The sequence below is a fragment of the Delphinus delphis genome, chromosome 2, assembly GCF_949987515.2.
Source record: "Delphinus delphis chromosome 2, mDelDel1.2, whole genome shotgun sequence".
In the NCBI taxonomy this organism is placed as follows: domain Eukaryota; kingdom Metazoa; phylum Chordata; class Mammalia; order Artiodactyla; family Delphinidae; genus Delphinus; species Delphinus delphis.
The window spans coordinates 131423733-131447597 of record NC_082684.1 but is presented as its reverse complement, the minus strand read 5'-3'; the positions used below and the strand labels follow the sequence as shown (position 1 = coordinate 131447597).

Below are 23865 nucleotides of genomic sequence, written 5' to 3'. Positions count from 1 at the left end.
AAGAACTTAAAGGGAAAAGGTGGGAAATGAGACATCCACAGAGGCTTTGAAAAGCCCCAATACGTTCCTGGGAATCTAAAAGGCCATGTGCATGCATAGCCTGTGCCCATGCCCAGGGTTGCATGTCCACTCAGCAAAGACAAGAGGAGATACTAACCTCTCACCTATCACTAACCCGGAAGGTCTGCACAAGGAGGAAGTAAAGGCTAAGGCAGAATTACAAAATGCCTACCTAGGTGTTAAACGTCATGGCCCAATACCCATAGAGAGCCCTGAGGCAAAGTCTGGGAGACTTATTGTTTCCAACCATTTGAGGAACACTCTGCTCAATCATTAAATCTAACCAAGCAGATACTTCAATAGCTACACTTGAAAAAGACTTTTCAAAGACTTCAAATTAGCTCAGAAAATTCACAAAACAAACACAAGGAACAAAAGTAACAACCACAAAGCCTGGAAGGGGAGGAACTCATTTCTAGAGCTGCCACATGATTATTTTAAATGTCCAATTATTACTTAAAACGTCCAATTTTCAACAAAAATTTACAAGTCACGCAAGGAAATCAGAAAGTATAGCACATACAGGCTTCCCTGGTGACGCAGTGGTTAGGCATCCACCTGCTAATGCAGGGGACACGGGTTCAAACCCTGGGCCGGAAAGATCCCACATGCCGCACAGCAACTAAGCCCATGCGCCACAACTACTGAGCCTGCACTCTAGAGCCTGCGAGCCACAACTACTGAAGCCCGTGTGCCAAAACTACTGAAGCCCGGGCACCTAGAGCTCATGCTCCACAACAAGAGAAGCCACTGCAATGAGAAGCCTGCACACTGCAACGAAGAGAAGCCCCCGCTGGCCGCAACTAGAAAAAGCCCGCACGCAGCAATGAAGACCCAATGCAGCCAGAAATAAATAAATAAATAAATTTATTTATTTAAAACAAACAAACAAAGAAAGTATACCACATACAAAGGAGAAAAAACATTCAATAATAACTGTTCCTGGGGAGGTTCTGACATTAGACTTACTAGATAAGGCTTTTAATCAGCTGTTTTAAATACAAAGAACTGAAGGAAACCATGTTTAAAGAACTAAAGTATGAGAATGCTGTCTCATCAAATAGAAGCTCTCAGTAAGTATACAGAACTTATAAAATAATCAAAAAAGAAATTTTGGAGTTCAAAATTGTAATAACTAAAATGAAAAACTCTCTAGAGGAGCTCAAAAGCAGATTTGCAAGCAGAAGAAGGAATCAGTGGACTTGAAGAAAGGTCAGTTAAGGCTAGTTAGTCTGAGGAAGAGAAACAACCATGAATGAAGAAAAGTTATCAACCTCAGAGATCTGTGGGACACTATTAAGGAGACACCAACACATGTACAATATATAACACCAAAATATGCACAATGGGAGCCTCAAAAAGAGAAGAAAGAAAAGAGCAGAAAGAATATTTGAAAAACATGACCAGAAACTCCCCAAATTTGATGAAAAATATCAACCTGTACATCCAAGAAACTCAATGAACTCCAGGAGGGAAAAACTCAAAGAGATCCACACCTAGACAAAGTAAAACTGTTGAAAGACAACGAAAAAATTTTCAAAGCACCATGAGAGAAATGCCTCATCAAGGGATCATAATATAAGATTACCAAATGATTTCTCATCAGGAACCATGGAAAGGAAACAGATTCAAAGTACTAAAAGAAAAAAAAAAAATCAAGAATTATATATTCAGCAAAACTATCCTTCAAAAATAAAGAAGAAATTAGGATATTCCCAGATAAACAAAAATTAATATACTTCAGAGCTAACAGATGGGCCCCATAAAAAATGCTACAGGGAGTTTTTCTCACTGAAATGAAAGGAAACTAGAGGAGATTCAATTAAGCATTAAGAAATAAATAGCAGGGCTTCCCCGGTGGCGCAGTGGTTGAGAGTCTGCCTGCCGATGCAGGGGACATGGGTTCGTGTCCTGGTCCGGGAAGATCCCACATGCTGCGGAGCGGTTGGGCCCGTGAGCCATGGCCACTGAGCCTGCGCGTCTGGAGCCTGTGCTCCGCAGTGGGAGAGGCCACAACAGTGAGAGGCCCGCGTACCGCAAAAAAAAAAAAAAAAGAAAGAAAGAAAGAAATAGCAGAGAGGACCTTCAAGATGGCGGAGCAGTAAGATGTGGAGATCACCTTCCTCCCCACAAATACATCAAAAATACATCTAATGTGGAACAACTCCTACAGACCACCTACTGAATGCTGGCAGAAGAACTCAGACTTCCCAAAAGGCAAGAAACCCCCCACGTACCTGGGTAGGGCAAAAGAAAAAAGAGAAAACAGAGACAAAAGAATAGGGACAGAACCTGTGCCTCTGGGAGGCAGTCGTGAAGGAGGAAAGGTTTCCACGCAATACGAAGCCCCTTCACTAGTGGAACCAGGGGGTGGGGAGGGGGAAGCTTTGGAGCCAAGGAGGAGAGCACAGCAACAGGGGTGCAGAGGGCAAAGAGGAGAGATTCCCGCACAGAGGATCGGTGCCAACCAGCACTCACCAGCCTGAGAGGCTTGTCTGCTCACCCAACGGGGCAGGCGGGGCTGGGAGCTGAGGCTTGGGCTTCGGAGGTCAGATCCCAGGGAGAGGACTGGGGTTGCCTGCGTGAACACAGCGTGAAGGGGGCTAGTGCGCCACAGCTAGCCAGGAGGGAGTCCGGGAAAAACTCTGGACCTGCCTATGAGGCAAGAGACCATTGTTTCGGGGTGTGAGAGGAGAGGGGATTCAGAGCACCGCCTAAACGAGCTTCAGAGACAGGCGCAAGCTGCGGTCATCAGTGCGAACCCCAGAAGACGGGCATAAAATGCTAAGGCTGCTGCTGCAGCCACCAAGAAGCCTGTGTGCAAGTACAGGTCACTATCCACACCTCCCCTCCTGGGAGCCTGTGCAGCCTGCCACTGCCAGGGTCCTGTGATCCAAGGACAACTTATCCAGGAGAACACACGGCATGCCTCAGGCTGTTGCAACGTCACGCCAGCCTCTGCCACCTCAACCTCACCCAACATTCCGTACCCCTCCCTCCCCCTAGTCTGAGTGAGCAACAGTCCCCTAATCAGTCGCTCCTTTAACCGCCCCTCATCTGGATGAAGAACAGATGTCAGAGGGGAACCTACACACAGAGGCAGGGCCAAATCCAAAGCTGAACCCCAGGAGGTGTGTGAACAAAGAGAAAGGGAAATCTCTCCCAGCAGCCTCAAGAGCAGCAGATTAAATCTCCACAATCAACCTGATGTACCCTGCATCTGTGGAATACCTGAATACACAAAGAATCATCCCAAAATTCAGGCGGTGGACTTTGGGAGCAACTGTAGACCTGGGGTTTGCTGTACACACTGACTAGTTTCTGATGTACATGTTTATCTTAGTTTAGCTTTTAGTGCTTGTTATCATTGGTGGATTTGTTTACTGGTTTGGTTGCTCTCTGCTTTTCTTTTTTTAATTACTTTTTTATTTTAATAATTTTTAAAATTTTTTTTATTTTAATAACTTTATTTTATTTTTTCTTTCTTTCTTTTTTTCTTCTCCCTTTTCTTCTGAGCCATGTGGCTAACAGGGTCTTGGTGCTCCGGCTGGGTGTCAGGCCTGGGCCTCAGAGGTGGGAGAGCCAAGTTCCGAGTTCAGGACATTGGATCACCGGAGACCTCCTGGCCCCACATAATATCAATCAGCGAGAGCTCTCCCAGAGATCTCCGTCTCAATGCTAAGACCCAGCTCCACTCAACGACCAGCAAGCTACAGTGCTGGACACCCCATGCCAAACAACAAGCAAGATAGGAACATAACCCCACTATTAGCAAAAAGGCTGCCTAAAATCATAATGAGTTCACAGACACCCCAAAACACACCACCGGATGTGGCCCTGCCCACCAGAAAGACAAAATTCAGCTCCAGCCACCAGGACACGGGCACCAGTCTCCTCTACCAGGAAGTCTACACAAGCCACTGAACCAACCTTACCCAGTGGGGGAAGACATCAAAAACAATGGGAACTACGAACCTGCAGCCTACGAAAAGGAGACGCCAAATACACTAAGTGAAGCAAAATGAGAAGACAGAGAAATATGCAGCAGATGAAGGAGCAAGGTAAAAACCCACCAGACCAAACAAATGAAGAGGAAATAGGCAGTCTACCAGAAAAAGAATTCAGAGTAATGATAGTAAAGATGACCAAAATCTTGGAAATAGAACAGAGAAAATATAAGAAACATTTAACAAGGACCTAGAAGAACTAAAGAACAAACAAACATTGAAGAACAACACAAAAAATGAAATTAAAAATTCTCTAGAAGGAATCAATAGCAGAACAACTGAGGCAGAAGAAGAGATAAGTGACATGGAAGATAAAATAGTGGAAATAACTACCACAGAGCAGAATAAAGAAAAAAGAATGAAATGAATTGAGGACTGGTTCAGATACCTCTGGAACAACGTTAAACGCACCAACATTCGAATTACAGGGGTCCCAGAAGAAGAAGAGAAAAAGAAAGGGACTGAGAAAATATCTGAAGAGATTATAGTTCAAAACTTCCATAATATGGGAAAGGAAATAATCAAGTCCAGGAAGCACAGGGAGTCCCATACAGGATAAATCCAAGGAGAAAGATGCCAAGAAACATATTAATCACACTATCAAAAATTAAATACAAAGAAAAGTTATTAAAAGCAGCAAGGGAAAAGCAATAAATAACATACAAGGGAATCCCCATAAGTTTAACAGCTGATCTTTCAGCAGAAGCTCTGCAAGCCAGAAGGGAGTGGCAGGACACATTTAAAGTAATGAAAGGGAAAAACCTACAACCAAGATTACTCTACCCAGCAAGGATCTCATTCAGATTTGATGGAGAAATTTAAACCTTTACAGACAAGCAAAAGCTAAGAGAATTCAGCACCACCAAACCAGCTTTACAACAAATGCTAAAGGAATTTCTCTAGGCAGGAAACACAAGAGAAGGAAAAGACCTACAATAACAAATCCAAAACAATTCAGAAAATGGTAATAGGAACATATATATCGATAACTACCCTAAATGTAAACGGATTAAATGGTCCAACCAAAAGACATACACTGGCTGAATGGATACAAAAACAAGACCCGTATATATGCTGTCTATAAGAGGCCTACTTCAGACCTAGGGACACATACAGACTGAAAGTGAGGGGATGGAAAAAGACATTCCATGCAAACGGAAATCAAAAGAAAGCTGGAGTAGCAATTCTCATATCAGACAAAATAGACTTTAAAGTAAAGACTATTACAAGAGACAAAGAAGGACACTACATAATGATCAATGGAACAATCCAAGAAGAAGATATAAAAATTGTGAATATTTATGCACCCAACATAGGAGAGCCTCAATACTTAAGGCAAATGCTAACAGCCACAAAAGGGGAAATTTACAGTAACACATTCATAGTAGGGGACTTTTAACACCCCACTTTCACCAATGGACAGATCAACCAAAATGAAAATAAATAAGGAAACACAAGCTTTAAATGATACATTAAACAAGATGGACTTAATTGATATTTATAGGACATTCCAACCAAAAACAACAGAATATAGTTTCTTCTCAAGTGCTCATGGAACATTCTCCAGAATACATCATATCTTGGGTCACAAATCAAGCCTTGGTAAATTTAAGAAAATTGAAATCATATCAAGTATCTTCTCCGACCACTATGCTATGAGACTAGATATTAATTACAGGAAAAAAACTGTAAAAAATACAAACACATGGAGGCTAAGCAATATGCTACTAAATAGCCAATGGATTACTGAAGAAATCAAAGAGGAAATCAAAAAATACCTACAAACAAATGACAATGAAAACACGCTGGCCGAAAACCTACGGGATGCAGCGAAAGCAGTTCTAAGAGGGAAGTTTATAGCAATACAATCCTACCTCAAGAAACAAGAAAAATCTCAAATAAACAACCTAACCTTACACCTAAAGTAATTAGAGAAAGAAGAACAAAAACTCCCCAAAGTTAGCAGAAGGAAAGAAATCATAAAGATCAGATCAGAAATATATGAAAAAGAAATGAAGGAAATGATAGCAAAGATCAATAAAACTAAAAGCTGGTTCTTTGAGAAGATAAACAAAATTGATAAACCATTAGCCAGACTCATCAAGAAAAAAGGGAGAAGACTCAAATCAACAGAATTAGAAATGAAAAAGGAGAAGTAACAACTGACACTGCAGAAACACAAACAATCATGAGAGATTACTACAAGCAACTATATGGCAATAAAATGGACAACCTGGAAGAAATGGACAAATTCTTAGAAATGCACAGCCTTCTGAGACTGAACCAGGAAGAAATAGAAAATATAAACAGACCAATCACAAGCACCGAAATTGAAACTGATTAAAAATCTTCCAACAGGGGCTTCCCTGGTGGCACAGTGGTTGAGAGTCCGCCTGCCGATGCAAGGGACACGGGTTCGTGCCCCAGTCTGGGAAGATCCCACATGCCGTGGAGCGGCTGGGCCCGTGAGCCATGGCCGCTGAGCCTGAGCATCCAGAGCCTGTGCTCCACAACAGGAGAGGCCACAACAGTGAGAGGCCCGCGTACCGCAAAAAAAAAAAAAAAATCTTCCAACAAACAAAAGCCCAGGACCAGATGGCTTCACAGGCGTTTTCAAACATTTAGAGAAGAGCTAACACCCATCCTTCTCAAACTCTTCCAAAATATAGCAGAGGAAGGAACACTCCCAAACTCATTCTATGAGGCCACCATCACCCTGATACCAAAACCAGACAAAGATGTCACAAAAAAAGAAAACTACAGACCAATATCACTGATGAACATACATGCAAAAATCCTCAACAAAATACTAGCAAACAGTCCAACAGAATGTTAAAAGGATCATACGCCATGATCAAGTGGGGTTTGTCCCAGGAATGAAAGGATTCTTCAATATATGCAAATCAATCAATGTGATACACCATATTAACAAATTGAAGGAGAAAAATCACATGATTTCATACATGGACATATATACACTACCAAATGTAAAATAGATAGTTAGTGGGAAGCAGTCGCATAGCACAGGGAGATCAGCTCAGTGCTTTGTGACTAGCTAGAAGGGTGGGATAGGGAGGGTGGGAGGGAGGCAGACACAAGAGGGAAGAGATATGGGGATATATGTATATGTATAACTGATTCACTTTGTTATATAGCAGAAGCTAACACACCATTGTAAAGCAATTATACTCCAATAAAAATGTTAAAAGAAAAATACTAGCAAACCAAATCCAGCAACATGTAATAAGTACTATACATACATCTACAAATCAAATCTAGCAAGATAACAGAGAATCAGTTTATATAAGCTCTGGATCTTCTCCTGCCATTGATTCTTCAAAACCAAGGAAACCAGGCTTATATCACTACCACTCTATTAAAATGTGTTAGAAAAAGTTACTAATAACCTTCTAATAGCCGTATCTGTTAGCTCTACAAGTCTTTAGGAGGCTATTCTCTTCCCCAAACTCTCTTCCCTTCATTCTGAAACATCTCTAATTCAGATTTCCTCATCAGCTAGCCACAAAAAAATTAACAGAAAAGTCTGAGTTCTAGTCCTAAGCTTACAGGTAATTAATTATGATAATGTTTAATGAAATTTTATTATATATAAGGACTACACTGAGCATTTTATAAACGTTATTTCATTTAATCCTCTAAACAACTTTAGGATAGTTTTCCATCTGCAAAATGAGAAAAAGTATATAAGAAGCATATAAGTATATAAAGTTAGGTGATATGCCAAAAGCATATCCAATATTTGAATATAGGTTTGTTTAACTTCAAACTCTGGCTCTTCATTTTGTCTCATTATAACATGAAGCAAATCATTTACCTCTCTGGTATTTGGCTTCCTCATCTAAAGAAAGTTACATATATGTCATCTCTGAAATTCCATATACCTCAAAGATTACAATGAAATTAAGAGCTTTATTAAAAACTTTTCTCAAATTAGAGAAAGAACATCAAGACATGACAAAAGGTCCAAAGGCAAAACGCTCACAAAACGATACCACCTGAGATACCACTATTTTCCTGTTCTGATAGTTTGCCTAGAATTTAGAAAGGACAACATTTCTATATACCCATTAAAAAAAAGACCTCCTAGCAGCTTCTTAAAAAGTACAGTATTCTGCCCATGAGAGAAATAGCAATTATATATAAAGTTATACATGGTATAAACTGAGTTAAAGGTCATAATATACAAAGATCTGAAAAGTCAATCTACATGATACAAATGTTAATTCGATCTAATTACACAAATTAAAATATGTACCGTTCATTATGCTCTTGATAAACGAGTCTGGACTTCTCCAGTAGATACTTTTCAACATAGGCACTAGAAGAAAAATAAAATTGATTGATATAAATAATAAAGCTTAATATAAAGTAGACAAATATTTTATCAGAGAAGATGCAAAAGTATAAAGAATACTATCCAGAGTACATGTAGCACTGGTGTTGGTGGTGTAGTGGTGAGCACAGCTGCCTTCCAGAGTACATTTACCACTATAATTGTGTTATGGACACTGTTAGTGTCATCCACATTAAGTTCATAAACTCCTAAGTCTTTTTTTTTCTTTCAATAAAGCAAAATAAAGTCAGAAGTTCAAAACATGGCACATAAGACCCTCCCGTGACAAAGACCTTACATTCTTTCTAGGCTCAATACCACTGGACATCCTTTCAGATATTATAGTTTGACCAGACTACTAAATAAGGCTCAAAGATATACTTTTTTTATATATCCATGCTGTTGCCACATTCTGGAATAAATTCTGGTAAGTTTATTATTTACCAATTTACTCAGTATTAATTAACTGGGCACTGTGCTAAGCACTGTTCAAATACAGAAATAAGTGATATACTACCTGTCCTCAAGGGGCTTACAAACTAGTGGAGAAAACAGGTAAACTAGCAGCTATCATGCTGAGTTGATAGGGTTTATTTTATAGCAATGACCAGAATATTATGGATGTACCAAGAGAGACACATAAGATTCAATCCAAGAAGGAAAAAGGACGTAAGGAAGAACTCACATAGAGGGTGAGTACATAGCACTTATTAATATGGATACAAAAATCATAAATAAAAACTAGCAAGCAGAACACAACAACCAGTTTACATATGTATGTGTATAAACATGTCTGTGTGTGTACGTCTGTGGGTGTTTGTGTCTTTGTATTGACCAAGTCAGATATCTTTTCCCCAGGAATGCAAAATAACAATAAAATTAATAGATCCCAAAATGAAGATCAAGCTAATTTCCATAGATGCCAAAAAGGCCTTTGATAAAATACAATAGCCATTACTGACAAAAACACTCAAAGAAAATTAAAATCAATGTTTAATTCATTAACACAATAAAATGTCCTAAAGCCAGTATTTTACTTAGTGAAGAAAATTAAAGGCATTCACACAAAGGTCTAAAACAATATTATCACAGTATAGGAGTATGTAGTCAGACAAGATAGAAAATAATCAGAGATATAAGGAACAGGAAAAAAATTTAAAGTATTTATTTATACAGATATGATAATACACCTAGAAATGTTAAGAGAAACAACAGTAAAACTAATATAAACAATAAAATAATTCAGTAAGATAACAAGATATAAAAATCAGTAGCCTTCACATATACAAATAATGTGCAATTTTAGAAGATATAATGCAAGAGAAAAATCACACTTTAATAACAACATTAAAAATAAAATAAGATACTTAGGAATAAACTCAACAAGAAACATAAAGAAACTAAAAACACTTCTAAAAAGCATAAAGATGTCAATTACCCAAAAATTTATTAGTCCAATAAAACCAAGCCATGAAAGACATGAAAGATCCTTCAATACCTATTGCTAAGGAGCAAAGAATCCAATCTGTAAAGGCTATATACTATATAATTCCAACCATGTGACATTCTGGAAAATGCAAACCTATTAAGAGTGAAAAGGTCAGTGGTTGCCAAAGGTTAGTGGGTGGGAAGGGATGAACAGGTGGAGCACAGGGATTTTTAGGGCAGTGAAACTATTCCATATAATACTGTCAGGGTGAATACATACCTTTATACATCTGTCAAAGCCCATTCAAGGTACAACACAAATGGAACACACTAATGCAAGATATTATTAAGAGGGGAAACTGGGGGACAGGGTGAAGAGGTATATGGGAACTCTCTGTACTTTCTATTCATTTTTGTCATAAACCTAAAACTGTTCTAAAAATAGTCTATTAATTTTTTAAAAGTTATAAAGAATATTGCTGGCACAACCAGAGGACTCTGATCACAGACTGTATAATAAGAATTATTATTATGACAAAATTAAATATCTTAAGTATAAAATAGTATTAGGGCTCAAGAGGGAGGGGATATGGGGATATATGTATACATATAGCTGATTCAGTTTGTTGTACAGCAGAAACTAACACAACATTGTAAAGCAATTATACTCCAATAAAGATATTTTTAAAAAAATAGTATTAAGTAGGAAAATGTCATTGTGGTTGCTTTAGGAAATACAGTAATTAGGGGGTCAAGTTACCTGCCCAACTTACTCAAAAACAATATTTTAAAAATGAATGTAGAAATAATATAGAAAGATAAAGCAAATGCATATAATTGTTAAAAATTTATAAATCTAACTTAAGGGTATATGGGGGTTACACTATTCTTAGAACTTTTCTCAGGTTTGAACTTTTCCAAAAGAAAGAAATAATTGAGAAGAAAAAAATTTAATATAAACACTAATGTCACTATTCTCATTAAAAAGCAAATGAACAACCTATGGTTTATGAAGGGGCAATGGCAAAAATATAAACACGCTCCAAAGTCTGCTACTGCTACTTACCCAAGTACAGTGCCTGTTTCTTGGTAATTTACTTGAATAAACTTGCCAAAACGACTTGAATTGTTATTATGAGCTGTCTTTGCATTTCCAAAGGCCTGTCAAAATAAAGAGTTCTCATTAATTTTATTTTTTAAAAATGGAAAATCCTGCTTAAATCAGCTCAAAGATAAAATAATGTTAAAGAGATAGTAGAAAAGCAATTCACTTTCATAGTTCAGGTAAAGTAAAAGAAAGCAACTAACATTTGAAATGAAACCAAGTAGACAGCATTTTACACTATTCAGTAAAATAAATCTTAATTTTAAAAATTTATTGCTGGGCTTCCCTGGTGGCGCAGCGGTTGAGAGTCCACCTGCCAATGCAGGGGATGCGGGTTTGTGCCCTGGTCTGGGAGGATCCCACATGCCGCCGAGCGGCTGGGCCCGTGAGCCATGGCCGCTGAGCCCGCGCGTCTGGAGCCTGTGCTCCGCAACGGGAGAGGCCACAGCAGTGAGAGGCCCCGCAAAAAAAAAAAAAAAAAAAAAAAAAATGTATTGCTCATTACAAATCAGATTTCATTTTCACATTCCAGAGCCAGCAAATATTCTTGATATATTTATACATATGTATTTTTTAAAACTTGCTTAACTGAAATAGCAATGGGCTAGGAAAAGAATAATTACATCAAAAGAATTAAAATTCTAGAACAGTATAAAGGAAATAAGTTTCATTACATAATGTACTACGCTTTATTATATCTACTTAAAACAAAATGACAGTACTATTTTAGAAAGAATGAAAAATATATGTTTCCTAAGTTATAACCAAAAGTATACACCATGCAATGAAATATTACCTAGCAATAAAGAAGGAACTACTGGTACAGACATCAACACTGACAAATATTAAACATTATGCTAAGTGGAAGAAACCATACACAAGAGTACATATTGTAATATGAAATTCTAGAAAAGTCAAAACAAGAGTAACAAGAAGCAGATTAGAAGCTGTCTGGGAATGGGGATGGGGGTGGTAAATGTCTACAAAGGGACACAAGGGGTAATGAAAATATTCTATGCTTGATTGTATGATGGTGGTTACAGGGTATATGCATTTATCAAAATTCACTAAACCATACATTTTAAATGGCTATATTTTATTTCATGTTATATCTCAATAAAATTTAAATTTAAAAGAACCCACTGTTGAACTCACATATTCAACAACTTAAATGAAATCTTCAAGACATAATGCTGAATAAAAGAAGCCAGTCTCCAAACACTACATACTGTATGATTCCATTTATATGACACTTTGAAAATAAAAAAACAACAACCAGCAATGAAGAATAAACAAGTAGTTCCCACAAGTTATGGGAGTATGGGAGGGCAGAGGGTATGAAGATAAGGAATAGCATGAGGGAGTTTCATGGGGTAGTGGAACCACTCTGTACCTACACCCATAAATGGTTACACAAATTAATATGTTTACAATTCATAGAATTTTACTGTAAAGTTATTTCTTTTAAGTTTAATATCTACTTTTTAAAGTAAATCATTAAAAAATAAAGGCAAATAAAACACAATTTCAGATATACAAATCTGAAAATATTCATCATTAAGTGAACCCACACTAAAAGAACTAAGGAAGTCCTTCATGCAGAAGGAAAATGCTATCATGTTCAAATATGGATCAACGTAAGGAATAGAGAACAGTAGAAATAGTAACCACATGAGTAACTATATAAAATACATTTTATTACTTAGACCTCTTGAAAAGATTACTGAGAATGAGATCAGAGAAAATGGTAAAGATCTCTGAAATTCCTCTCCCCTTCATAAAACAAATAAGACTAACAAAAATTGTTATTTGTCAAAAGTAACATCAACTTTTTGATTATTCTAGAAATTAACAAGGGCTTGGAATAATCCTTTGTAGAAGAACATTTAATCAAGGAAAACAGCTGGATCTCGGTAAGAAAAGCAGGTATTGGTGTCATTTTAACTTACCTGATTACCAATTCCCTCTCCCTAGCTCCACACTGAAGAGAAAACTGACACCCTACGATTACAGGGTTTTTTTAGAAAAAGCAGTCTAGCCTAGAAGCCACTGGAAAGATCAGACTAGGGTTAGAGTTAAAGCCTTGTCCCACAGATAACTCACAATTTGACCTATTTGGCATTTTCCTAGAAAACCTCATTCAAAGGGCTATCTTTCTGTGACCTGACTTGAAGATCACTCACTGAGAACAACCTTTTCCCACAGGTGTGTTTGTTAAAAAAAACCCTAAAAAACAGAGTTGCCACGTGATCCACCGATCCCACTCCTGGGCATATGTCTGGAGAAAATAATTCGAAAAGATACATGCACCCTTATATTCATAGTGGCACCACTTAAAATAGCCAAGACATGGAAACAACCTAAATGTCCATGGACAGAAGAATGGATAAAGATGTGGTATATATACACAATGGAATACTACTCGGCCATAAAAAAGAATGAAATAATGCCATCTGCAACAACATGGATGGACCTAGAGATTATCATACTAAGTGAAGTCAGAAAGAGAAAGATAGCAATATCATGTGATACCACTTATATGTAGAATCTAAAATATGACACAAATAAACTTACTTACAAAACAGAAACAGACTCACAGGCACAGAGAACAAATTTGTGGTTACCAAAGAGGAAAGGGGGTGGGAGAGGGATAAATTTGGAATTTGAGATTAGCAGATACACGCTACTACATATAAAATAAATAAACAACAAGGACCTATTGTATAGCACAGGGAACTAACTATATACATATCTTGTAATAACCTATGATGGAAAAGAATATGAAAAAGAATATGTATATATATGTATAAGTGAATCACTCTGTTGTACACGAGAAACTAACACAACATTAGAAATCAACTATATTTCAGTACCAAAAAAGAGAGCGAGAAAGAGAAAAAAAGGAAAAAAAAAATGGTGATGCAGTGGTTAAGACTCCCATGCTACCAACGAAGGGTGCCCAGGTTCGATCCCTGGTCAGGGAACTAGATCCCACATGCATGTCGCAACTAAGAGTTCACATGCCACAACTAAGGAACTGGCGAGCTGCAACTAAGGAGTATTAAGGAGCCCTCCTGCCGCAACTAAGGAGTCCACGTGCCACAACTAAGAAGTCCACATGCCACAACTAAGTAGCCCACATGCCACAACCAAAGAGTCAGAGAGCTACAACTAAGGAGTCGGCGAGCCACAACTAAGGAGCCTGCGAGCGGCAACTAAGACCCAGTGCACCCAAATAAAATAAATATTTAAAAAAAAAAAGAAATGGTGAGAGCAGACATCTGTGTCTTCTTTCTGATCAAAGGGAGAAAGCTTTCAGTCTTTCACCATTAAGTATGTTGTTAACTTATAATTTTTAATAGGTGTTTTTAATCAGATTGAGAAAGTTCCTTCCTATTCCTAGTTTGTTGAGAGTGTAGTTTTGTTTATTTGTTTTGTTTTTTTAATCATGAAAGGGTGTTGTTTTTATCAAATGCTTTTTCTGTATCTATTCTGATGATGGTGTGGCTTTTGTCCTTTAGTCTATTCATATTGTATAATACATTTATTTTTGTATTGTTTAACCAAACTTTCATTCCTTAATATAAATCCTACTTTACCATGGTGTATACTTCTTTTTATATTTTGCTGAATTAAGTTTGCCAGTATTTCTTTAAGAATGTTTGTGTTTCAAGGTATATCAGTCTGTAATTTTCTTTTGTTGTGGTGTCTTTGTTTAATTTTGGTATCAGTGAAATATTTTGGGCCTTATAAAATTAGAAAGTGTTCCTCCCTCCTGTTCTATTTCTTGGAAGAATTTTTGAAGGATTTGTGTTAATTCTTCTTTAAATGTTTAGTAGAATTCATCAGTGAAGTCATCTGGTCCTGGGCAACTTTTTTTTTTTTTGGAAGTTTCTGACTGCTAAGAAACAGACTCACAGACATAGAAAACAAATTTATGGTTACCAAAGGGGAAAGGGAGTGGAAGAGGGATAAATTAGGACTTTGGGATTAGCAGATATAAACTATATACTATATATAAAATAGATAAACAACAAGGTCCTACTGTATAGTACAGGAAACTATATTTAATATCCTGTAATAAACCACATGGAAAAGAATGTGAAAAAGAATATGTATGTATATGTATAACTGAATCACTTTGCTGTACATCCGAAACTAACACAACATTGTAAATCAACTATACTTCAGTAAAAAAATTTAAAAATTTAAATTTTAAAAAGGAGAGGGTTAAACCTGGGAAAAATGTATATATATTTTCAAAACATGTCTGATAAAGGATCTGCACCCAGCATACACAAAGAACTCTCAAAACACAACAATAACAAGTTGGGCAATAGATTTTGACAGACACTTCACCAAGGAACATATATAGGTCGCAAGTAAACACATGAAAAGGTGCTCACAACATTAGTTATTATAGAATGCAAATTAAAATCATGAGATACCATTGTATACCTATTTGAATGGCTAAAATTAGAAAGAATGACTATATCAAGGGTTAGCAGAGATATGGAATAACTGAAACTGTATATACTGTTTGGTGGGAATATAAAATAGTATGTAAAATTTATACATAAGTTTGGCAGTTTCTTAAAAAGTTAAACAGATACCTATCATATGACCCAGTCATTCCACTCCTAGCTATTTACCCAAAAGAAAAGACAGCATATGTCCACACAAAAACTTGAATACTTTCTCTGTTATAGCCAAAAACTGGAAACAACGTATATGTCCATCAAAAGATGAATGAATAAACAAAGTGTGGTATATCCATACAATGGAATACTGTCTTAGCAAAAGGAATCAATTATTGACACACACACAAAATAATTAAACCAAGTAAGAGAAGTCAAACATAAAACAGTACATACTACATGATTCCATTTATATAAAATTATAGAATGTACAGACTAACCTACAGTGACAGAAAGCACGTAAGCGGTTTCTTATAGATGAGTGGGCTAGAAAAGGTGAGAAAGAGGCATTACAAAGGTATATGAGAACACTTTAGGGATAATGGATATGTTCAGTATCTTGACTGTGGTGGTGGTTTCATGGGTATATATCAATACATATGTCAAATTTATCCAATTGTACACTTTAAATATGTGCAATTATACCTCACAAAAATCTCTTTCAAAAAACAAGTAATATTACCTTTCCTTTCAGCTCTAAAACAAAAATAGTGTATTCTCTTTCCTTTCTGCCCTTGATGGTATTACTTCTAAAACACAGAACTAAAAAATTTTTCCCATATTCTCTGCATTTTCAAAAATGAACCCTTAGAATTTCAATCTTAGGCACAGATTTTAAGGCTGCAAAGATAAAAATATATTGACAAGACTATATTCCCCAACTACCTATTTCCACAATCCAATACAGACAGGAGTCCTGCCCCTGCTATCTCCCTTTACAGGGGGATATATCTGACTCCAATCAACTTTCCTTTGCATCCTTTGAAATGGCCCAAAGACATCCTTTGAAAAAAATATTGCCACTGTCACACCTTTCAATCTTCCACACTGCCTTTTTTTGGTTTCCTATCTTCCAGTTTTCCTTGGTAACTAAAAATGATGTCTATACTTCTATTTAGTTTCATTTCATTTTCTCACATCTAACAAATTTTAATTTTTTTAAAGATATATTTAAGAGTAAGAAAAGTATTTCTACACACTTACCTCAAGTACTGGTCCAGCTCCAAGAATAATTTGTTCCACTCCACTGGCAAATCCTTTCTGACTGAGGGCAGTAAGGTGATGAATAAGAAAGTTTGTGCTTTGAGTCTTCCCAGAACCACTCTCTCCTGAAATCACGATGCACTGATTCCTTTTGCGCTGAAGCATGGCATGATAAGCTACATCAGCCACAGCATAAATGTGAGGCTCAAGTTTTCCCAACTGGTGGTTATCATACATTTTGACATATTTGGGGTTATAAATAGGAAGAAACTTGAATGGGTTAATAGCTATTAGAATACTGCCAACATACGTGTAAATTTTTTCATGCTTAAAGCGATTTCGTAGGTTTTCTAAGAGAGTTTTCTCATTCAAATCAGGTAAGCTACATAAATCATCAAAGTCTTTTTGTTGAGGCTGTGGAAGAAAACCCCGTTCCATCATCCTGCGACGTTCTTCTGTTACCCGTAGCCATGACTGAAGACTACCATAATGGATTGATCCATCAAGGTTTTTTTCTCTCAGAAGAAAACGGTAGTCCTCTCCACTCAGGCGATTTTCCAGAGCCATTCGGGGCCACAACATCATTCGCTGAACTGGACAGTCTGTTGGATTGAGTATCCATTCTTCTCCACCAAATTCTTTTACCTCTGCTAGAACGTAACATTTTGTTTTGTCAAGATGAAGTCTGTTTATAAGAGAGTCAATCACCTCAGCAGCTGTGGAGTTTTTTCTGGCAGGAATTGGACAGTAGATTGTCCCTTCTGAAATTGTCCCAGGATATATACGTAATGTATGTTCATTATCCTCAAAGCGTCGTCTTCCTCCATCATTTATATTCATATTGGATCCTGTCCCATCAGCATGGATAGTATGTGTTCAAGACTGCACAAATCATTTTCGTGGCAAAAGAACTGCTGCAACATAAAAGATGTGAAACATTAAGGAGTCACATTACACAGTCACTGCTTTCTGAAGCTCAAAAAAAGGAGGCTTAACAATCAAGTTGATTACACCTTTTAGGACAAAAAATCCTAACTCTTCTCTTAGTATAAGAACCGTTCTTGAAGACAGTCTCGTTGAGATCACATAATATTTCATACTATTGTCCAAATCTGTACACTTCCCAAAACAGCCAAAATTTTTGCAGTCTTTTGTTATATTAATAATTCCAAACCCAAAGAGTAAAAATAAAAATTAATTTGTCCTCTACTATCTTGAATGTTTCTAAGGTACCTGGGAATAGAACCAAGTTCTTTCCTTATATATGAAAAGAGCCTCACTGAAGACTGGCTTAAGATGGACAGAACAGTCACACAAATTTTATCACCCCACACCCAAAAGCTCTTAAGGTTAAAGCAAAACCGAGAAAGAGTGCATCAATAGAGCAAAAATTTGTGAAATTAAAAACAGTAAGAAGATGAGATCAGATAAACAGAAATTAAACTAGATGAAGTTATAACCAAGAAAACAATGAGAGAAACCTGCTATAGAACAGACATATTTTCAAGGACTTCTGGACTCTGCCTCCCTTAAGGTGAAGATGTAAAGGGAGCAACAAAATTGATCCTGCCCCTGGCTTGCCGAACAAAGCTGACAAAATTATACAACTAGGCACCATTACAAATTTTATTCAACCTTCCCTTTTCCTTCAATGCTGCCTTTTTATCTAACTTTATTTCATTTCTTACAAGTATTCTGCATACCCTCCAATTTTCTCAAACCCCACATATATCACACCTCTGAAAGAATGATTTCAACTTTTATATCTAACTGAGAAAACAGTGATTTCTTTTAAATGACTTCTCCAACTCAAAATGTATTCCTATTTTTATCTCATCTCTGTTCTTCCATTTCTGTCTACAGAGAAAATGTTCCAGATCCTTCCCATTTCTTAGCATCTCCATCAGTATCTTGCCCCATCAAAAAACAGCTCCCAGGGCTTCCCTGGTGGCACAGTGGTTGAGAGTCCGCCTGCCGATGCAGGGGACACGGGTTCGGGCCCCGGTCTGGGATGATCCCACATGCCGCGGAGCGGCTGGGCCCGTGAGCCATGGTCGCTGAGCCTGCGCGTCCGGAGCCTGTGCTCCACAGCGGGAGGGGCCCCAACAGTGAGAGGCCTGCGTACCGAAAAAAAAAAAAACAGCTCCCATATGCTATCCATCTTTCCTTTTTCACTTATTGCATCCTTTAACATATAGATGCTGTTATTTTTTTAAAAAAGAAAAATACCTTCAGTTGCTTCTCTCAGACTACTACACTACTTTTGTCAAAGTCCTCTCTAATGAAGATACTCTGTTTACCTTTTTCCTAGATGATCTTTCAAAAGCAGAGAATACTATAGAACATATAAAAACCAGTCATAAATCTACTACCCAAATTCACCGTTTGAAAACTGATGTAATCACTCCAGATTATTTTATAAACAAACAAAATATTAGAGAGATAATTAACGCTCCTTCCTTTGCTCTGCAGAGGTAACCATTATCCTGAGGTTGGTATTATTCCCATACATGCTTTTATATTTTTACTACATATGTGGGTCCCCATAAATTATAGATAGTATTGTTTCCAATTTTTAAGCTTTAAAAAAATTGCTATACCAAATAGTCTGCATCTCACTGTAACTTAACATTGTCTTTCCTATTTATAAATGCTGATACATGTAACGTTCATTAATTGCCAAGCAATATGACATGGTATGTTGGCTCATTAATTGGAACAAATGTACCACTCTAGTGGGAGATGCTGATAATGGGTGAGGCTATGCATATGTGGGGGCAGGCAGGGGATGTACGGGAAATCTCTCTACTTTCCACTCAATTTTGCTGTAAACCTAACACTGTCCTAAAAAATAAAGTCTATTTTTCAAAAACTCCCATTGTATGCTTATACTACAATTTATCTATCTACTATTAATTAAACCACAATTTATCAATCTACTACACTAAATCCTTCCATTGAACGCTTAAAATGTTTCCAGTATTACACTATTAAAGCAATGCTGCAATTCTCATACATGTCTCTTCATGTACCTTTGCTAGAATTTCTCTGGACTGTAGACCTAAGAGTGAAATTGCTGGGTTTTAAGCAAAACCTTCAACTTTACTAGATATTAACAAAATGCTCTCCGAAGCAGTTGTACCAACTGACTATTTCACAGCCGGTGTAGGAAGAGCTCATGTTTCTCTGACTCCTTACCAAAAGTCAGTATTGTCAGACTTGAGTTTGTGCCAATATAAGAAATATAGAAAGGTATTTCATTACTTCAATTTGTATTTCCTTCGTGACTAGTAAGGAGGGGCAACACTTATCCTATCATTTGCCATTGGGGCTATGATTGTTTATTCATTTTCCCCTTTTGACTTGTCTTTTCCTTATTAATTTGAATGATTTTTCATATATCCTGGATATTAATCAATTTCAGCTGAATGAGTGACAAATATCTCCTACCATTCTGTAGCTTATCTTTCTACTTTGTTCATGTTGCCTTTTGTTGTAGAGAAGTTTTATTTTTAATAAATTTATCAATATTTTACAGGTTATTTCTTTTTTAAGAAGCAACATTAACAACAATTGCAGTTAACTCTTATGTGCTTATCTGTACTAGTCATTTTTCTAAGCATTGCACATGGATTATTTAATCCTCACAATTCCTCCCTCAGGGTTGTTTTTATCATCATCATCCTCATTTTACAAATGAGAAAACACAGAAATTTTATAGAACTTGACCAAATGTAATAAAGTTGAGATTTGAAGCAGGCAGTCTGGCTCTAAAACCTACATACTATTATCTCCCGGTATCGTTTTTTAAAATCCTCCTTTATCCTAAGGATATAAAGTTATTATCTTTTCTTCTAAAAGGCCTAAATTTTGCTTTTCTTACGTAGGTCTTTTAACGCATACAGAACTTATTTTCATGTATGCTGTGAGATAGGGCTTGTAATTATTTTCAAGTCAATTCAGATTAGCAAATGAACCAGCATCACTGAAGAGTCTAATCTTTCCCCACTGACTTATAATGCCACCTCTGTCATGTGGCAAATTCCAGATAAGTATCAATCTGTTCTGGGCTCTGTATTGTTTTCCACTAGTCTATTTATCCATCAATAAGCCTGTCTTACCTATTACTGCTCTATTATAAGTTTTGATATCTGGAGGGCATACCACCTCAATTTGTTCCTCTTTAATGTTACTTCGGTTATGTTCTATAAAAATTTTAAGATCAGCATATCAACTACAATAAAAAACCTTTTGGTGTTTTGATGGACATTGCAATGATTTTACAGATTAATACTGGAAAAGACTGACATCCTGCTGACTTCCCATTCATGAACACCATGTGTTATCTTTAATCACACTGTTTTCACTTCTAAGGTTTCTGTCATTTTCATACAATGTTGGGTTTTTCTTAACATCTTTATTGGCGTATAATTGCTTTACAATGGTGTGTTAGTTTCTGCTTTACAACAAAGTGAATCAGTTATACATATACATATGTTCCCATATCTCTTCCCTCTTGCATCTCCCTCCCACCCTCCCCATCCCACCCCTCTAGGTGGTGACAAACCACGGAGCCGATCTCCCTGTGCTATGCAGCTGCTTCCCACTCGCTACCTATTTTACGTTTGGTAGTGTATATATGTCCATGCCTCTCTCTCACTTTGTCACAGCTTACCCTTCCCCCTCCCCATATCCTCAAGTCCATTCTCTAGCAGGTCTATGTCCTTATTCCTGTCTTACCCCTAGGTTCTTCATGACTTTTTTTTTTTCCTTAGATTCCATATATATGTGTTAGCATACGGTATTTGTTTTTCTCTTTCTGACTTACTCCACTCTGTATGTCATATAGTTTTTAGAGATACTACTCACTTACTTACCTCCTTGAAAATCCTAAATAATATATAATCTGATATTTTTCAGACTCATATTTTAATGTCATCAGCGTGAACTGCTCTTCTGATTGTTGATTTTATTTCTTATGTTTCTCAGCATTAGATGACTTAATTTGTTTGAGAACTTAGCTTTAGAGGTGAACTTTTTGATGGAAGACTTTTGTTTTTCATACCAGCATTTACTAAGAACCCACTATTTACTACTTTTTTTAAACAAAGCCACAATACCATTAATCACACCTTTAAAAATTAATATTTTTTAATACGACTGGTCAGTGTGTGATTTCCCCAGTTATCTCATAAATATTTTTCTTACAGTTGGCCTATTCAAATCAGGAGATCTGTCCTGCAGTAACAGTAAGAATATGCTCTAAGCTAGGAGGTTTCTAGCTGTAAAGCTATGTTTGTGTTCCCCTGAATCCGTAGGTATAAAGCCTCGTATAAACTGTGGCTTCTGGCAATAGAAAGCAGCAAAGCTATTCCTTACAGTCATGCAGGCTGTGCTGTGTACTATTTCAGGAGATGCACTGCATAACTGTAGTCTGATCTATAAAGGTGAATAATATGGCAGCCCCAGGGGATTTCTCTGGCAGTCCAGTGGTTAAGAATCCGTGCTCTCAATGCAGGAGACACAGGTTCGATACCTGGTCGGAGAATTAAGATCTTGCATGCTGCACGGCATGGCCAAAAAAAAAAAAAAAAAAAAAGGCAGCCCCAGAGCTAAACTCAGAAATACCTTTTTCAATAGAGGAGCCCTACCTACCCTGGCCCATGGTTACCAACAGTGAGCCCAATTCCAATGACACTTCCACATTATCTCAGAGGCCAAAACCTCAGATGCTTTCCCTGCAAGCTCCCAGACATAAGCCCCAGTCACTGCTTTGTGTTCTATTCTCTTTCCAAAATAGAAATGCTTACCTTTTTGAGCCCCATTTATGTCAATTCAGTTTTCTCTTTTTGTTACTTTATCAGTCTTTGCTTTGTGTTTAGAAAGAAGGGGTTGCCTCAAAATATCACTCGCAGGGAATTCCCTGGCAGTCCAGTGGTTAGGACTCTGAGTTCCCACTGCAGGGGGCCCCAGTTCGATCCCTGATTGGGGAACTAAGATCCCGCAAGCTGCGCAGCATGGCCAAAAAAAATTTTTTTAATTAAAAAAAAAAATCACTCTTAAATACATCTTGACAGCAATCCGTGAGTGTTTATCAGAATCATCTAGGGAAATTTTAAAAATATACATTTCTAGGCCCAATAATGGTTCTGAGGTTGGGACAACTAGGCAATTGTTTTGTTGCTGGTCCAGAGAACAGCATTTGGGAATCAGTGGTCTATATATCCACTTTCCACTCCCTTACCACCCTTTCCACATAGCAAGCTACTGCCAATGTTCTTTAAAAACGTCACCAATTACCATAACGTTGCCAAATCCAAAGGTCTTTTCTCAAGCCTCATCTTAACACACCACACTGTAGCGTTTGACTAATGTGGTCATCTTCTCATTCTTAAAACTGCCCTCACATGACAATTCTTTTTCTTGTAATCTTCCTGATAGGTTGATTCTTTTTCTGAATCAATCTTACAGTTCCTCTTCCACTACCTCACTTTAAAGATAAAAATATTCTCCCAGTTTCTGGTCTCAACCCAGTGCTCATCTATCTGGATGATAACATCTAGTCCTCTATAATTTATACTGTTTCCTATTACCTATGGATGCTTTTGCACTACAGTGGCAGAACTGAGCAGTTATGACAGAGACCATATAGTCCACAAAGCCAAAAATGTCTATTATGAGGCCCTTAAAAGAAAACATTTGCCAACCCCTATTCTAGGATAACCACTAAAAAAAATAGGGAAAAAGTATAACTTCACAACTAGTAGAATGAAAATACGGCATGATAAAAAATAATCAATATAAAGGAGGGCAAGGGGGGCATTTAGAACAGATGGAGCAAATGGAAAGCATACTAAATATATAAGTACCTGTATTAAGTGTGAATGCTCCAGTTAAAAGACAAAGATTGCCAGAGCAGATTTTTAAAATCCACCTCTGTGCTGTTTTCAATAGACATACATGTATAATATGAGGATACAGAACCTGAAAGTTAAAAAAAAATAAAAAAGAAGATATACCATGTAAATTCTAGCCAAAAGAAAGTTGGTATAATCAAAATAACTTCAAGCAAAACGGAAAAAGAAAGTTGAGTTAAATATCTCTAAGGCCCTTTATAGCCCTTACATACTGTAAGACTAGGTTTACACCTGAGACAAAGGTCTCAGGATATCACTAGTGACCCTGAAAAGTAGAAAATAGAAAAGGACTGTAAGAAGTTAAACAGGAAGT

At 37.1% G+C, this 23865-nt stretch overlaps 1 protein-coding gene across 1 annotated transcript in view; it reads right to left on the bottom strand.

Moving 5' to 3' along the window:
* Positions 1 to 23865, bottom strand: part of MYO9A (myosin IXA) — a 269941-nt gene that overhangs the window by 205663 nt on the left and 40413 nt on the right. The window contains exons 2-4 of the mRNA XM_060005673.2: positions 16636 to 17549; positions 10916 to 11010; positions 8344 to 8406 (exon numbers count right to left, since the gene is read on the bottom strand). Of these exons, the coding sequence (XP_059861656.1) occupies positions 8344 to 8406; positions 10916 to 11010; positions 16636 to 17475 (998 nt within the window). The 5' untranslated portion in view covers positions 17476 to 17549. The remainder of the gene's footprint in view (positions 1 to 8343; positions 8407 to 10915; positions 11011 to 16635; positions 17550 to 23865) is intronic.